The sequence below is a fragment of the Lithobates pipiens genome, unplaced genomic scaffold, assembly GCF_037356315.1.
Source record: "Lithobates pipiens isolate NorthernLeopardFrog02 unplaced genomic scaffold, aLitPip1_a1.2 Scaffold_19, whole genome shotgun sequence".
Taxonomy (NCBI): Eukaryota; Metazoa; Chordata; class Amphibia; order Anura; family Ranidae; genus Lithobates; species Lithobates pipiens.
The window spans coordinates 223,704,696-223,723,577 of NW_027507764.1; the positions used below are offsets into that span (position 1 = coordinate 223,704,696).

The following is an 18,882-nucleotide window of genomic DNA, read 5'->3' on the forward strand; positions in this document are numbered from 1 at the left end:
CGGGTGGGGCTCTGTGTTCGCATGAGGAGCTGGCAGCATACCCCGACAGGGTGGAGCATCATTGCCTGACATCCACATACAGAGAAGCATTGGATGGCCCCATCTTGTTAGAGGAACTTCATTGGGTGGCAGCCTCTTTACAAAATGGCAAAACACCAGGCCCAGGCGTCATCCCTGCCCAATTCTTTAAAACATATGCAGAAGAAATGCTCCCAACATTCAAATTAATGCTCCAAAGGGCCATGGAGGGGAACTCGATACCCCCGACAATGGCTAAGTCAGTTATTGTGGTCACTCTTAAACCTGGTAAGCCCCCTGATCAGTGTTCCTCAAACCGACCAATTTCCCTCCTCAATGTGGATGGCAAGTTGTTGGCAAAGGTACTAGCTAGACGACTGAACACACTGATCACGGCACTGGTGCATACGGACCAGTCTGGATTTATGCCAGGCAAGGGGACCGATAAAAACATTTGACGCCTCCTTCCACATCTCTCCAGGGCAAGCGGGGATGGTCCAGAGATAGTAGCCTCCCTTGATGCCGAAATGGCTTTTGATTCAGTTGAGTGGCGCTGCCTCTGGGCTATCCTACGTAAATTTGGGTTTGGTCCCCGTTTTATCAGATGTTATACCATAATTCCACAGCCTGTATACGTATAAACAATTCGCTGTCCAGGGGCACCAGACAGGGCTGTCCACTTTCCCCCGGGCTGTTTGTGCTTGCCATTGGAACCCATGGCAGCTCGCATCAGATCTGCCCCCTCAGTAGAGGGAATTCAAGTAGATGTAATAACGGATAAAATCTCCCTATATGCCAATGACACCCTTCTCTTCCTCAAAGATATTTCCTCCCTTCCACCAGCACTACAAATAGATGAATCATTCTTTGCCAAATTAAAAATGATATCTTTCTTTGTCTGGAACGGAAGACCCCCACGACTGGCCATTACCACCATTCAGCTTTCCATTACCCAGGGAGGCCTGTTTCTACCGGACTTTCAGGTCTACTTCTGGGCGGCTGTCCTGGTGACGGTTAGATGGTGGTTCTCCCAACCACATGATAACCCAGCAGTCACCCTAGAAGCTGACATAATGGGATCATATTCCTCCTTTGGCAACGTTGTGTTCAGAGGGACGAAATCCCACCCTGGCATCATGGAAATGATGAGCATGACAATTACATTAGGGCTAGGACCCGCTTTAGCTCCCCCGAGACATTTTCCCCTCACATCCCCCTATGGGGCAACTCCAATCTACCACACATGAATACTGTTCCAGATCCCCAGGTCCGGGTGAGGAATGGAATCCGTCTCTGATCTTAAGAGTGCCTACTCACTACCAGGGTGGATGCTGTTCCGATACTACCAGCTCCGACATGCCTATAGGAAACCGTTCCCACCACTTCTTATGCTAGAATCAGACTCTGTGGAGGAATTACTTACTGCCAAGGTCATAGATAAACCCATGTCCTCCCTATACTTCCATTTGTCTATAGCTCCTACAAAGAGACTTGAAAAAACCCTGGACAAGTGCAAAATGGATATTCCTGACTTGCCGGAGGACGAACGTTAAGTGTACCCTCCTTTGTTACTAACATGAGCTCGGCTTGAGACTGATTTATGCAGGTCAAGTTCCTCCACAGAGCCTACTACACCCCAAAACGATTAACAATTATGAATCCCAACACACCGGTGGCCTGTCCCAGGTGTGATTTGAGGTACGCCTCCTCCTTCCACATGGTGTGGTCCTGCCCCCGCCTCAGAGATTATTGGTCGGAAATAGGTGACACCCTTGACCAGATCACCTCTAGATATGGGAACTAACTCCAAACCGATGCTGCTAAATATTTTCAACCCTAGTATGGGGGTAAATGCACCAAATTGTTTTTGAGTTACGCTACATTTTATGCCCTGGAGAAATATTCCTTCACTGGAAGGACGTTACCCCCAGGGTGTCTTCATGGCGCTTAGCATTGAACTCGGTGCTGCCATTATACAAGCTTATCTATGCTAATCGAAGTTGACCTAAAAAATTTGACAAGACATGGTCGGGATGGATAGATGCTTGAGGTACAGAGTCAGCAGATGACAATTGAGATTTTGCTGATGTACCTGCTCCATAATGGACCACCGATTTGATCTCCTGAATAATTATTTACTGTTCATACTACACAAATCCAATGATGTAGATGAGGGCCCCCTCTCTCCCTCCCCTTTCTCACCTTTCACCTATTCTCTCTCCCCCCCCCCCCCCCCCTCCCCCGGACCTCCTTGAATAATTTTGTTGAGATCCACTGCCTCCAAACCATTATACTATTGTAATGCTATATAACAGCTTTAAACGCCTTTCTCCTGTTCACATGAACAAACAAAATTTCTTGTGACAATCTATGCATTAATGTAACTGTGACAAAATGTGTCTATACATTGCTTGTACTGTTAAAATGTGAATAAACATTCTCTTGTGAAAAAAAAAAAAGACTTTTGCAAAACATTACCCTGTCTGCTTGGAACAAAACAATTCAAGCTTTAGACTTGCCAATGCAGCTGTCCCCAAGAGTGTCCCAAAGCCTCACTTGGTTACTAACCCAGAATCTGCTAAAAGAAAAATCCTTCAGATCAGTCATCTGGAAGGTGGTAATGACGGATGCCAGCCTTTCAGCCTGGGGCGCAGTACTAGAAAAGGCAACTGTCCAGGGACAGTGCTCAAGAACCAAAAAGAACCTTGTCCATCAATATCCTAGAGACTCGGGCAGTACGTCTGGCTCTAAAGACCTGAACTTTCAGGTTGCGGGATTGTCCTGTCAGGATTCAATCTGACAATGCCACAGCTGTGGCCTATATCAATCACCAAGGGGGCACCGTAGGTCTCTCAGCACAGAGAGAGCTGAACCATGTTCTAACTTGGACAGAAATTAATGTTCAATGCCTATCGGCAGTCTTAATTCCGGGAGCAGAGAATTGGCAGGCGGACCTCTTGAGCCACCCGCAGTTATTTCCAGTGGAATGATCTCTTCACCCCGACGTATTTCGAGCTGTTTGCCAAAGATAGGGGACTCCGGACGTAGATTTTCTAGCATCCAGGTTCAACATGAAGTTAGACAACTTTGTGGCTAGAACAAGGCATCCATTCGCACGTGGAATGGATGCGTTGATGATCCCATGGGATCAGTTCTCACTGATCTATGTTTTGCACTCTATTCAGTTGCTGCCTCAACTTCTTTGCAGGATCAAGCTGGAAAGAAAGCTGGTAATTCTGGTGACACCAGCATGGCCCAAAAGGTCATGGTATTCAGAAATCGTAAAGATTGCAGTGGAGGGCCCATGGTCCCTCCCACTACGGCCAGATCTGCTCTCACAGGGACCAATATTTCATCCTACCCTTACAGTCTCTAAATTTAATGGCTTGACTATTACAACCACATTCTGAAGAAACGTGGGCTTTCTGGGTCGGTTATCTCTACCCTGATTAGTGCAAGGAAGCCAGCTTCCAGAACTATAGTCTGGAGGGCTAATGTTTCCTGGTGTGAATCCACTCTCGGAGATATATCATAGGCAGAATTCTTGCCTTTCTACCATTAGGAGTAGAAATTAAATTGGACTTGAGTACTATTAAAGGCCAAGTCTCAGCTTTATCGGTCTTCTTTTAAAAGACCACTTGCTACTCATTCTGTAGTCCGGGGTTTTATACAGGGGGTGACATGGCTTATTCCACCCGTCAAACCTCCCTTGAACCCTTGGGACTTGAACTTAGTTTTGTCTGTGTTACAAAAAACAGCCATTTGAACCAATACAACATATTCCCCTAGTCCTTCTGACAAGGAAGTTTATCTTTTTGGTTCCTCTATCCTCAACAAGGAGGGTTTCGGAGTTGTCTGCTCTATCTTGTAAAGAGCCATAATTGGTTTGTCATGGGGACAGAGTGGTGTTACACCCTCGTCCAGACTTTTTTTTTTTTTTCAGATTTCACCTGAACCAAGATATTGTCCTGCCAATCTTTTCTTTCCAAAAAACATGTTCCAGGGAAGAAGAGTCACTACATTGTCTTAATGTGGTGAGAGCAGTGAAAATCTATTTTCAGACAACAGCTCAGATTCGTAAGACTGATGTCTTATTTATTCTGACAGAGGCGCATTCTACCAGGTTGGTTAGTGCTACTTGGGCAGTGCGTCACCAGGCCTCCATGGCTCAGATCTGTAAGGCCGCAATTTGGTTTTTAGTGCATACCTTCACAAGATTTTATCAGGTGGATGTAAGTTAGTATGAGGATATTGCCTTCGGGTGCAGTGTACTGCAGGCAACCGTATATATCCTCAAGTCTGGGGTTACCCGGTGGGTTGTTTCTCCCTCCCCTCATGTAGCATTGCTATGGGACGTCCCATTAAGTATTATATATATATATATATATATATATATATATATATATATATATATATATTATATATGTGTGCGTGTGTGTTCTTTCTCTGGTACAGTTTCAATTCCGCTTATAGGTCCATTTCCCCACCCCTGCCTTGTGACTGGATAGTGAAAGCAATACCAGCACATCTCTCTACCACTACTCTCTCCTCCTATAAGCATTCTCTTCGCAAAGCATCCCAACTGGCTTCTTGTGCTTCTTCATCCCCCTCAGCTCTGCTGTACAGCAGACTACAAAAAGCTATTGCAAAATCAAAATTTTAAAGTACTTGCATGGCTTTGGCTAAAAGAAAAAAAAAAAAAAAAATATATATATATATATATATATATATATATATATATATATATATATATATATATATATATATATATATATATATATATATATCGTACAGGACGCCGTGGCTGGGTCCTGGAAGGACGCTATATTTCCCATCTATTTGGTTTATGGTCTCTTTAAGGGAATAAAATTGATTAACCCACCTGTTAAGGAAGTGTCTTTAAAAACAAGACAGGAAGTGGTAGATGGGTGTGGAGGAGTGGAGAAGACATGGTGGATGGTAGATGGTGTTTATTTTGGGTTGCAGCAACTGAAGTGGACAGCAGTGTCCTGTTTGGAAGGCTCCTGGCAGGGGAAGCTACCTGCCATCAAGATCAAGCACTGTTTTGATAGACAGCTATTCTGGACTTTGCAAGTCGATGAGACTACAAACCTTTTCTTTTTCTATTTTGCTGCTGTAAAGCTGTTTAAGTTTAATAAACCCTTTGTTGTGTGAAAAGCCTTTTGATAGACAGCTATTCTGGACTTTGCAAGTCGATGAGACTACAAACCTTTTCTTTTTCTATTTTGCTGCTGTAAAGCTGTTTAAGTTTAATAAACCCTTTGTTGTGTGAAAAGCCTGTGTCCTGCGATCTACCTGGTCCCCCGAACATTACTATATATATATATATATATATATATATATATATATATATATATATATATATATAAAATATATAAAATATATAATATATATAATATGTATGTAAATATATTAGTAATGTTCGGGGGACTATATATATATATATATATATATATATATATATATATATATATATATATTCTTATTAGTACTTAAGGCTCTGTGTCCCATGATGTACAATAAAGAAAATGGGATTTTTATTACAGCATACCTGTAAAATCCTTTTTATTACAGCTTACCTGTAAAATCCTTTTCTTGGAGTACATCATGGGACACAAGGGTCCCACCCCTCTTTTTGGATTAAGTATGTTGCTTAGCTACAAAAACTGATGTGCTCCTGGAAGGAGGAGGGGTTATATAGGGTGTAAACTTCCTTGATTGGGTTTACCAGTGTCAACACCTGAAGGTAGCCTATAACTCAACTGGAATTTTTTATTCGGGTCCTTTGTCGGCCACATCCGGAGTAAAAATATAAACTGTGTGCAACTATGGGGGGCCAAATAACTACTGGGGGTTTTGTCAAAAACAGCTGTTTGCTTTTGTTGCATGCCGTTATAACCATACAGTATATATTTACATTTTTTTTTTTTTTTACTGACTGTCTATAGTGGCATCTAGTATATCTGATGAGAGAGCATCGGTTGCCTTGGCTTTAAAGGGATTTGTAGAGTTCTGCAAGCAAACCAGTCCTTCAAGTACATTTCTTAAACACCGGACTGTGAAGAGTTTTCTGACTGCATTATCTTCAGTGAAAGGTAACGTGTTGGAAGATCCTGTTAGCACGAGCAACTTGTTTTATTTACCTTACAGCTTGCCTAATCTCTGCTATACCATTTGTTACTGCTTATGATGGGTTTTAAAAACCAAAATAGTAATTTCCTTGAAATGATTCTTACGGTTGTCGAAAAAAACAAAAACTTGCTATACGCCGGCAGTCATGGCTGTTCCTCCCCCCTGCCAAGTGATCCCAATAGCAAGTCTCTTGCAATAGGGGGTACTCAAGCAGGCTAGCTCCCGCGACATGCTCCTGTGAATGGACAATTTCCATTCACACACAGAGCGTGGCTCGGCCCCACACACACACACACACACACACACACACACACACACACACACACACACACACACACACACACACACACACACACACACTTTTCTCATTGGCTCACTGGTTGTGATTGACAGCTGGATCGAGATGGGCCTTCGGTTAGTAAGGGGGGGACACTAGAATTTATTAAGGTAAAAAAAAAAGCTTCTGCCTTTAGAACCCCTTTTAAAGTAGCCTTAAAAGCAAAAAAATTTTCATTTTTTTGAGTAATGAAGGGTTATAACTCCAGTAAGATTTATTTTTGCCATCTGTGTGCCAGTGGGGAGAGTTCCCTCCACTTCTTGTCCCATAGCTAAAATTAAAGTCAGAGAAAATCCCTCCAAAGTTAGGGAATCCCTAATTGTCAGCAGGGTCACCCAAACTAGTGCCCCATTGGAAGATATCTCCACTATTCCTGTTCTGGGGACAACGCAAATGTTGGGATTTTCTTTTACTTTTGCTGATAATGGTAATCAGAACAAATTGCGAGGGTGAATCTCCCTAATGGGGCCACATACCTCAAAAAAAAAGAATGGCAAGGTTCTAATCTCCCCTCCACTTTATCCAAAATAAACAAAAAGGTTTGCCTTTAATTATACTTTAATTGTACGATTCAGAACACAAGCTCCTTTAATCCATGGGTTATATTCTACCAACTTCAAGTGAGGACACTGGCACACAAAGCTGTTAGTAGCTGTTTTTGCTTGTGTCCTTAGGTGATGATGACTGAGAGCAGGTTTACAAATTCCCTGGGTGATTGAAAAAGTCACTTGGATCTTCACACAAGACCTTTTTCCACTTGGTTGCATTGACTCCATTGAAACAGTCTGATTACAGCTGCAGAACTGCTTGCGACTCAGCAGTGCATCAGGAGACTGTACCCTAACTGCATGGAAGATGGGGGCAGGCCTTTAGTGTTGTCTTTTGGCACAGGACTCTGCATGTGGCGTTCACCCTCCGTTTAGCAGTGCAGCACGGTACAGTTGGCTGCTGTCCTGGTAGTTCCATTCCCTGAAGACCCTCTCTGTAGATGAGTTACTAGTATGCACTCCCAAAGTGGAGGAAGCAGAAAGTTCCCACTTAGTGGTTTATTCTACTGCCTCGCTGCTTTATGCCTTCAAACTTGCACACCTCTATGCCGAGATTGAGGTCCCTTCATATTGCCTTACAACCACTTCACTCTTTTTTTTTTTTTTTTTTTTTAAGTAGAAATGTATTAAATCTCTTTCTTTCAAATTGCCTAGTGATGGAGTTCCTCCCGTACTAGACTGAAGGTTCCCAACACCTTCTTGTGGGTCCAAAAGTTTAAAACCAGAATGTGTGTCTTTGCATTGCTGCAACAAGGAGAATTTCTAATTATCATCAATAAATATCAAGGATACAGTTTTTTGTACTACCCCTGTTCTGTCCCCATTTTACCCCTGCATCAGTAGTTCAATTTGTGGCAGTCAAGCAGCCCTTCCAGTTTGTGGCTCTTTTTTTTGGCCTGTCCATAGCCCCCTAGGAGTTAATCAAGGTGCTTGCCCCTGATTCTTGCATTGCTGCACTCTCAGGGAATCCACATTTAGTATCTGGATAAACTTCTTTTGAAGACTCACTCCTCCTGGACCCTGCTTGCCAATGTGCAGTGGATAATGCAGACCATTTAGTGCTTCTGGTGGATTCTAAACCTACGGGAATAGGTGATGGATCCAACCCACTACTTGTCTTGTCTTGGATTTGGCCCAAGTGTTCCATACCCAGGAACTAGTGTTGATCCTCCAAACTCATATCTGGACCCTGCAGTCAAAAAAGCTCTGCTTTACACTTCTCCACAGCATCATCCCTGACGTGTTTGGTGAGTTCCTTGGTCGTCTTGATGCGGTTTGTTCAGTAAGATTCTCTAACAAACCTCTGAGGGCTTCACAGAACAGCTGCATTTATGCTAAGATTAAATCACACACAGGTAGACTCTATTTACTAATTAGGTGACTTCTAAAGGCAATTGGTTCCACTAGATTTTATTTCGGGGTATCCGAATAAAGGGGGGTGAATACAAATGCACGCCACATTTTGTCAGATCTTTATTTGTAAAAAAAAATTAAAATTGAAAACCATGCATCATTTTCCTTCTAATTCACAATTATATGCCACTTTGGTCTACCACATACAATCCTAATAAATACATTTATGTTGTTGGTTGTAACATGACAAAATGTAGAAAATTTCAAGGGGTGGGAATACTTTTTCAAGACACTGTAAACAAGGAACAAAATGTAAGGCGCAAATCCAATGATCCTGTTGGAAAAATACACACAAATGACCAAAGTAAGAGTGACTGCTCATTGATCCAGATAGTGCTCCTCATGGCTACAACATGAACTGGTGGCCGTATCCTGTAAATAGCCCTTTCTAGTATTTTACCAAAACAAGGTGGATTTGAGGCACTTTTTTTTTTCCATAAATTTCCTTTTAGTTGCCTCCTTCCACCTACCACTCAGGGTGCTAATATTGCATATACACAATTTCGCAATTTCTCTTTGGGGTGTTTTAGAGCTGAGCAAGAAAAATAATTATGTCCAGGAAGTCAACTGTAGCACTGGAGAGCCCCTAAGTAGTGAGGCAGGCCCAGGACAGCAGCAGGAGGTAGGTAGCACCTGTGACAGGCAGAAAGAAGGTGGAGTAGTTTGGGTCAGAGCAGGGGGCATACATGGAGGATCAAGCAGACTTGGTAGTGTTAGCATAGTCAAGACAGAGCCGGGGTCATGCACAGGAGCCAAACGTGTGGTCAAGAGAGCAGGCCAAGGTCATACGTGGGTGATTATAGAAGGCAGAATACACACCATCAGATTTTCTGCTGATATTTGTCTTCAGATTTACCAAAACCATGTAGTGCAAGGGCCTGCCTGATTGCATACAAATTGAAACGCCTAAGGTTTGACTTCATATTATATGATTTTGGTAAATCTGAAGGAAAAAATCAGCAGAAAATCTGATAGTGTGTATGGGGCTTAAGAATGAGCCGAGGTGAGAACCGGGAATCTTTTAGGAGGTGGGGCAAAAAGCAAGTTGGGTCATTAATGGGAGATCCTTGGAGCAAAGAAAACACAGGCACATGAGCACTGGACAACCTAAGATCAACAATCTTTGAACATTGCTGTCTTCCTTATAAAGAGGGTTTGGCAGCAGTCTGGGTTGAGGGTGTGCGCGGGTGTGTGCCAGTCTGGATCCCTGTGTTGGTGAACGCCGGGCGTTCCCACGTAACCGAGTGCGGCCATGGAGGGTACTAGCAATGGTGCCAGATCTTTGCGTCGGTGCACTTCCACCTTTAATCCCAGTAGCACTCCGACAGTGACCCACACCCCCCTCTCCTCCCCCAGGCTTCCAGGTGCCTACTCTAACCACCTTTTCCGGCTATTTATTGAAGAACTCCTGAAGGCCTGGTTCACACCTATGTGTGTTTTAGTGCTTTTTGCAGAAATGCACTACAGTACATTTAACGTGATGGGACACATTCACATCTACGCTTTTTTCAGCTGCTGCGTTTTAGGATAGGGTCATGGACTTTTTTTAAATGCAAAATGGTGCGTTTTGGGTTCAAAAGACTTCAGTGGGGAAGCTGAAGAAAAGCATGCACTGGATTTTTGCTGTGATTTCCGTTTTGGCTAATTTGTTGTTGGGCAGATTGAATAGCAAAACAAATAAAGAAAAAATGCAAAATTCAACAAAACATGCTTGAAAAATTTATGAAAAGCGTGCAAAAACACTTCAGAAATGGATCAAAAGCAAACTGCAAAGGTCTGAACCATGCTTCAGAAGCTTGGGAGTGTGTATATTATCCTAGGGTTCCCACACATTTTCTACAGAGGAGTACCCCTTGCATTTAATTTTATACTGAACTTGCCTCCCCCATTTTCTGCAATCCAAAATTTATTCCACCTCAAATTCTGTTTCTTCCCCAACCATTATTGGTGGAGGTGGTGGATCAACTCTTCCTGGGAATGGATTGGGAATGGCTCCAGAACAACTGGTTTAAGCAGTGAGATATGGAAAACCAGATGGGTCTTGTACAAATCAGGAAGTGAAAGTTCATATGCCACAGGGTTAATTTCCTTTTTGATTTCCAACAGGACAATGTACCTGGGTCCCAGTTTCTGTGACATGCAAAACCGTTTTGGATTAGCATTAGACAGCCAGACTCTGCCCAATTTTCAAAGCTAGTTTTTCCTTTCTTTTCTTATCAAAAGGTCACTTAAAGTCCTTCTGTTCCTTCTGTATGGTCTCCTGGAGTGCCCAGTAAGTAGTTTGCACAAAGTTTAGCCTGTTCTGCACTGTGGGTACTGCTACTAGAAGTGTAATCTTGCAATGTATTAGACTGTTGTATTACCAGGCTGGCTGCTAAACTCTGATGTGTGTTCCTACATCAACTAAAGCAAATAGAAGAAAATGTAGTCAATTTTTCCAATATGTGTGAATAGTGGTGGTCCTTTACCGATGCATGAAGAATGGTGGAAAGCTCCTATACAATATATCGACTCCTATTTTTCAATAATATATTGAACCACAATGCATGAGAAGTAAATAAAATAAATGCCTGTACCATACACTTTTGCTATTGTGTTTTTATACTGCAAAATAACATACAATACCTGAAAATCAACATCATGACTCCAATATTTTGGCAACATATAGTGAACAGTGGGGGAAACCTCCTAAATAAAATAATACAGTCCAGTGCATGAAAAAGTAACAAATAATTTGCCTAATGATCTCCTGAATTATGAGCACAATGTCAATCCCACAGCAGTTGCACCACATGATATCCGTCAACAGCAGTATCAAGCGCTCACCTCCATATTTGACCTAGAAACCAGGTCACTGCACACTTTGTCCACCTGGGGATTAACTCCACTGGTCTGCGATTATTATTCAGGTGCACTTTGAATCCAACAGAGCTCCTATTGCTCCACTGTGTGAGGTTTTTAGGCATTCGTAGCCCAAACAGAATCAAAGAGAGGCCATGATCGCGCTTTACCATCATTAAAATGCAATCCTTTATTAAAAACCCAAGTAAATATAATCCCATGGAACAGTGCACGTTAAACCGTGCACATGGATATATAGCTTTAACCTCACATATCTGCATCCCTTCCTGTTTAGCGTGATTAGAATGCTAAGCAGGAATTGATACTGATATGTAAGGTTAGACGGTAATGCCGATTTCCTGGTGTTACTTAAGGAGCAGTTCACTCTATACCTACAAGCCGCTTTTGGTGCTTTCCATACACTCCTATGGTAATACGTTGGCTGTGGAGCTCTTTCCAGGTCCAGAGCTGTTGACACTGCCTATTCTCTTGCCCTGTCTCTGAAGTCTAACTCAGAGTAGGCTGATCAGGCTGAACAACCTTGTTTGCACCTTCTTGTCATCAGTTTACCATGGAAGGGGACTTGGCACGTGGCGCTGTGCTCTTTCCCAACTCATCGTCACTAAAGCATCACTTCACTATCGCTTCTGCTGCAAAAATCCACATCAATCTTTAATCTCCAGTCTTATCCTACTTCCAGTCTACGTTGACCTTAATCACCTTAGTTAGGCCTTTTAAACCCTCACTAGTTGCCAGCTGTCTTGGTTTTGTGCGTATCTGAGGTCTTGGTTACATCACTGCCATTCATTTGCAACATGTCTATAATTACACACTGAGGGGACATGCCTATTTCAATGGGTGACTGCAGCTCACAAGTTCCAGGGAAGTTCACTTTATGCTTCAGTGGACATGGCTCTCTGAACAACTGCCTAAATCAAATAATTACAATAAGCAGTGAATGCAAAGCGCAATCATAACAGAACCAGGGTCGTACACGGGAGATCAAGCAGAGGGAGCTGGGAACAAGACAGGACAGGGAGAGGGTAACAGGAGATGGAGAGAGCAGGTGGGAAGGGATCTGGCTGCAGGGTCGGGATCAGGGCCCAGGAACGAGAAACATGAAACTGGATACTGAAACGCAGGTCAGGGGCACATGGAGACAACATCAAGGCAGTGAGGACGAGCATGCACAGAGTTTAAATACTGTATTTATCGGAGTCTAATACGCGCCGGCGTATAACGCGCACCCTAAATTTAGGAGGGAAGCTTAAGGAAAAAAAACTTACATTTAAATGCCCATCAATGCAGCCTTATCAGTGTCCATCTGCAGCCTTGTCCATCATTACAGCCTTGCCCAGTGTTCATTTGCAGCCTTGTCAGTGTCATTTGCAGCCTTGTCAGTATCATTTTCAGCTTTGACGTTTAAAAACGGCACCGCCGAGATACAGAGCCAGATGTCCTGTGTATCTCGGCAGTTTTCGGCCGCCGAGAAAGGCCAAAAGCCGCCGAGAACGGCAGAATGCCGCCCAGAGGCTCCCAATCGGCGGGGGATCGGCGTATAACACACACCCATGATTTTCCCCTGAATTTAAGGGCAAAAAAGTTTGTATTATACGCCGATAAATATGGTACTTTCTGCAACCAGCATCAGGTGATGACTGATTGCATGAGATGCCAGCTTCTGGCTGCTGAGGGACACCGGAACTGCAGCCTATAGATCTGGGAGCCACAGTGCCATCAGCAGGTGAACCCTTTCCTGACAGTACCCCCCCTCTAAGGAGCAACCTCCGGGTGCTCCAACCAGCCATAGCTGAAGGAGTCCATAAAAGATACCAGAGAAAATGTCTCATAGGCCAAAGCAAGTGGCAGGTTCCAAATGAGATTCCCTGCTGCCGGGATCCAACAATAAGCTAGGTGTTCCACCGACTGGGTCTGGTGACTGGCTAGGTAGCCTACCGCTGGTGTTGGGCAACTGGCTAGGCATCCTGTTGGCCTGATTTTCAGAGATATATTAAATTTGATCCCTTGAGACAGTAGGCATCCCAACTCTGGGGTTCCATGGGTCAACCACAAACTTGGGGTCACCTTGTAACACCAGAACTCTGACACTGGAATGTTACAACTGTGTAGCTTGCCTGGTTTCCAGGACTTGTTCCACACATCAACGGCCATCTAGGTTTCCCCAAGGCACTGGCTACCCGACACCTGGAGTTGTGGCTATCGCATCTGGGTTGTGGCAAGGCAGAAATGGTACTCTGACACTCCCTTGGAGCTAACCACTACCAAGGTCCTGAAGGCAAATGTTGCTACCAATTGCGAAGGTTTTGTCCGGAACAGCAGGCTTCGGCACCATCGGAGCAACATACTGTAAAAGGGGCCCCACGAGGCAATTGAAAAAAGAATCTCAGGCAAAACTGGTAACCCATACAAGGTACACGAAGACTCAGAGGTGTCAACGGCAGATGGAATCCTACCCTTTTCTTGACAATCCAGCTGAGCAGCAGGCATGGAGTCAATAAGAGCTAGTTGGGCAGTAGGCGCAAAGTCAGTAGAACCCATTTGGGCAGTAAGTAGAGGATCATTTTAAAATTGGGCTTGTCATTGGTCAAAGGATCATCAGAGGTGTGCTGGACACTTAGCACCGAAAACATCAGGCTGGACAGCAGACATCGGATCAGCAGACACCAGATCATCAGGCTGGACAGCAGGCACTGGATCAGCAGACATTGGAACATCCGGCTGGGCAGAGGCACATCAGGCTGGGCAGCAGGCAAATAACCATCAGGCTGGGCAGCAGGCAGAGGATCGGCAAGGTTAGGCGGGTCATCAGGTTTAGGAACATCAGAGGCTGGCCTAACTCCATCTGTAGGCTAGCATGGAGGCAGATCGGCTGGCGCGGAGGCAGATCGGCTGGCGCGGAGGCAGATCTGCTGGCGCGGAGGCAGATCTGCTGGCGCGGAGGCATATCGGCTGGCGTGGAGGAAGACCGGAGCATATCGGCTGGCGTGGAGGAAGACCGGAGCATATCGGCTGGCGTGGAGGCAGACCGGAGCATATCGGCTGGCGTGGAGGCAGACCGGAGCTGATCGGCTGGCGTGGAGGCAGACCGGAGCAGATCAGCTAGCGTGGAGGCAGATCGGCTGGAGTGGAGTTAGACTGGAGCAGATTTTGGGTTTAGACACCGAGGTTCTGCATGTGAACGCAGGGCTGTGAGCAGGGGGTGCAGCTGATGGAAGAGGAGAGCTGAGGGATAGTAAAAAAGAGGGTGCAGTTGTTCAGGAGGATTTTTGTGGAATTGCCACAGGCAGCAGAGAAGACGGTAATGTTCAATGGGTTAAAGGCAGGGTAGGTGCAACAAGTTGAAACTGGGTACTGACACTCAGTTGGTAGCAGGGTATACTGGGCTACAACTGTGGTTGCTGTGGATGATGGAGAGAGAGAGAGAGAGATACTTGAGAAGGCGGGTGTCTAGCAGCATTAATGGGTTGTTGCAAGCTGACTGAGGCCAAGTGCACTGTATCTGACCATGCTTGTAGTAATGGTTGAACAAATTCAGTTGATACTCTGCCTGTCTGACAAGAGACTGCACTGCGTTATTACACTCCACTAGCACCTGTTTCAGAACATGCTGAATAGTGCTCAAAGAAATAAGCCGAGTCATCCTCCAATAACCATACCAGTGATTCTACTTGAGCCATTCTGAAGACTGGACAGAGCCAATTTTTAACCAGCTTGAACCAGTGGCTGAAAATCACCGAACAACATCCTGCCCTGATCAACTAGGGAATGAGTAAGACAAATGCATTCCAACAGCTGGTCACTGGCCCACTTATTCAGTATCAGGCAGCAGTATTCTTTCTTTCCTCTGTCACTAGCAAAGAAACGAGTATCTTGCCACAAACTGCAAAGCCAAGATACCTTCCCTGTGCAGCCACTTCTGGTCAGGACTGGCCTTGGTGTTGTCAGTAACAGGTGTGACCAGAAATATGTGGACTGCCACAGAGAATATTAGGCACAAAAACAGTGTAAAAAAATATAAATTGAAAATATAAGTGAACAACATTAATGTAAATGCACCTCCAAAATGCCAAACTGAGTGAAGCAAACCAGAGATCCAAACAGTGACACAGAATAAACAACTGCTTACATCAAATATTTACAGCAAGCAGGGAATGCAAAGCGTAATCATAACAGAGCCAGGGTCATACACAAACGATCAAGCAGAGGGAGCTGGGAGCTAAACAGGGCAGTGAGAGGGTAACAGGAGACAGAGAAAGCAGGTTGGAAGGGATCGTGGTCCCGGAACAGGAAATATTAAACAGGATACTGGAACGCAGGTCAGGGGCACATGGAGACACCAAGGCAGTGAGGAAGAGCATGCACAGGGTTTAAATACACTTCCTGCAACCAGCATTAGGTGATGACTGATTGCATGAGATTTCAGCTTTTGGCTATTGAGGGACACCCTCTGGTGGACACCGGAACAGCAGCCTATAGATCTGGAATCCTCAGTGCCAAAAGCAGGTGAACCCTTTCCTGACATGCCATCACTGGCCACTGAGATTGCTGTTTTTCAGGGCAATCCTTTGCTTCCCTTTTGACATGTCAAGCCATTAATGATGTCTGGGCACAAGCACAGTCTCTATTCCTGTCCTCCTCCATGGAAACCCTTTGACCCACCAGGCCTCTGTTTCAGTGGTGTTGCTTCTGCATGCCTAGTAATCCTCATGGAGTTGACTTCAGTTTTTTTCCAAGTGTCTTCATTTTGCATTCCCTTTGTGGGACACTCGGCTGGCTTCCTGTCCCCATGGGCTCTAGTGGAAATTTTTTTTTTTCGATTAGCTTTTTGCCTGCAAGATTCAGATGGCTCTGGTCTTGCTAGTTATCGGCAATGCAAACTCTCCATTGCCTGCAGACATTAGCCAGTATGGTTTATTAGTGGGTAGATCCACAGCATACTTCTTCTTAGCCCCTTTTCTATTGGTCAAGGAGTTTCCCATTCCTCAACTTTTTAAGGAGAATCAGGTGTCGAGGGGCTCTCCTCCCCAAAGCACATCCTTTTGTCCCATCTCTTTCTAGTCTGCCTCAGCCCCTTTTACTCTGTTGTAGATCTAGCTGCTGAACAGACTCATGTCAGCCTCAGAGGTTTATGTTGTTCCTGTTCCATTTATTTAGTTTCCTGACCAGGGTGTTGAAAAGGACTTCTCTTCCTGTCTTCGAGAAATTGTTGTCACAGAATTTTCTTCACCTGGGATATATTCTGGATTTCCAGAGCTAATGGTTTCTCCTACATTGAGGGATCCTTTCCTGGTCAGGTCTCATATGAATGTCACTGGACAACGTCCTAAATGATGGTGTGTCTTGATCTCACAGGTGTATTGGGAGTCTATATTTTGACAGGAGAGATCATTTGGTTTCAACAACAACCAGGAATGCTTTATCCATCCTGCTGGGTTTAGGCCCTTCTTCTGGTTAGTTTGCAGGTTCTTGGAGAATTTTTCTGGTGCTCTTCCCTGTCTTGGGTTTACTTTGGAGAATAATCTTCGTTATGACAGGAGTTCTGTCTGTCTGCTCCATGGATTCCTATTCTACGTTGTATCTGGGAACTGAGGAGCATCCTTGGCTCTGTGATTCTCCAAGATTCTGGAAAAGGCAGGATTTTCATCAGGCTTCCTTTTTGAGCTTCTGTTTGCTAATAAGTGTGTGTTGAGTTTGGTCCTCAGTTTTATCACCAACTTATGGCTAAGGCATCTAACTCCAATCACCTGATTATACTTGTATGCTTCCATGTATCCCACCCTTTTTGTTCAGCTTGAATTTGTGGGATTAAATTGTGGGTTCTCCAGATGGCATAAGGAGCCATAGTCTCTTTCTTTGAAGGTTGTGTTGACTGAAGTACTACTTGGGGTTCTTTGCTGCTAAGCCTTGGCTTTGTGGGGTAGTTGTCGGTTCTGACATTTTTCTAGTTGTGGTATTCCTTACTCTTGATCCTTGGGGGGTTCAGTTGAGCAGAGTCCACTACTAAGTGGGACTGCTTTTAGACCTCCCAACAGTTAATGACTTTGTGTCCCTCAGTGACTGAGAAAGAGAAAATATTTTTTTGTACTTTGTAAAATCCTCTTCTTGGAGCCAATTGAGGGATCTGGGCCTCACCTCTCTGTGCTTTTGATCATACTCTGGTACTGATTACCACAAGCTGAGGCATGCTGGGAATATCCTGGGCCAGCCTACAGATGTTTTGATTACCAGAGTCCAAATTGGTTGGTGGTAGTATAACCTGGCAATTAATGATTTCATCTTTATCCCTCAATGGACTCCAAAAAAAGTTTTTTACATTGAGTACAATAATCCAATTTTTCTATTTTGTGAAGATGTTCTTGGTTTGAAAAAAAAAGAAAACGATGGTGTCCCCACTAAGGAGTGCTACACTGCAATGTTAAATTTTTGTTTTTGGGATTAGATATCCCTTAAAGTGGTTGTATACTCACATTTTTAACTTTTACCTACAGGAAAGCCTATAATAAGGCTTACCTGTAGGTAAAAAAAAATCTTCTAAACCTGTACGGTTTAGGAGATATTCCCCTCAGTATGCTCCGCTGACTGCAGCGGCGCATGCGCACAAGGGGACTCTCGGCCTGAAAATCCGGCAGTGACCGGCCGGAATGAAATCTCCCGTGCGCATGCGTGGGAGTGACGATATCGCGGCTCCGGCCACTCACAGCGCCAGAGCCGCGATACCCGGAAGAAACGCAGAGGGAGCATGTCAGCTCCCTCGGCGTGGATCGGGCCAGATGTCGGGGCCTCGTTTTAAGGTAAGTATTTCATAATGAGCTAGTATGCGGTGCATACTAGTTTATTATGCCTTTTGCTTTGCAGGTTTAAAAAAAAATAAAAAATTTGCGGGTTTACTACCGCTTTAAGGCCTGTTCAACACAAGCTTCAGCTTGTATAAGAGCAGTGTGAACAGCAAGCTTTTATGTAACTTTCTGCTAGTTTTTGCAAGGCTTTTGGCAAGCTTTCTCTAATCCTTAAAAGCTCCTTTCAGCTCCAGTTTGAGGAAAGGTTATACACAGATCTTGATGGGAACGCGAATTGTCATTTTAAATCGGGGCTTGACAAATTTGCTTGGAATCTAGAAACCAGCTAAAAAAGTTAGGAGCCAGGTCCGTGACGGCGATCCGGACCTGTCCCTGGCCTGACATGGAGACGAGTGAGGGGAAAATAGCATAGATTTTTTTTTTTTTTTTTTAAAGAACAGTGAAAAATATGAAAATAAAAGTTAAAATAAGAAAAAAATTTTTTTTTTTAAACGCGCCCTGTCCCGCCAAGCTTTCATGCAGAAGCGAACACATATGTGAGTAGCGCCCGCATATGAAAGCGGTGTTCAAACCACACATGTGAGGTATCGCCGTGATCGGTAGAGCGAGAGCAATAATTCTAGCCCTAGACCTCCTCTGTAACTCAAATGTGCAAACTGTAGAATTTTTTAAACATCACCCATGGAGATTTTAAAGGGTAAAAGTTTGTCGCCATTCCATGAGCGGGCGCAATTTTGAAGCATGACATGTTGGG

At 44.2% G+C, this 18,882-nt stretch overlaps 1 protein-coding gene across 4 annotated transcripts in view; it reads left to right on the forward strand.

Moving 5' to 3' along the window:
- TRANK1 (tetratricopeptide repeat and ankyrin repeat containing 1) overlaps positions 1-18,882 on the forward strand; it is a 389,483-nt gene that overhangs the window by 154,634 nt on the left and 215,967 nt on the right. For all 4 annotated transcript variants that reach the window (XM_077491750.1, XM_077491748.1, XM_077491751.1 and 1 more), the window contains one exon: positions 5,988-6,134. In XM_077491750.1, the coding sequence (XP_077347876.1) occupies positions 5,988-6,134 (147 nt within the window). The remainder of the gene's footprint in view (positions 1-5,987; positions 6,135-18,882) is intronic.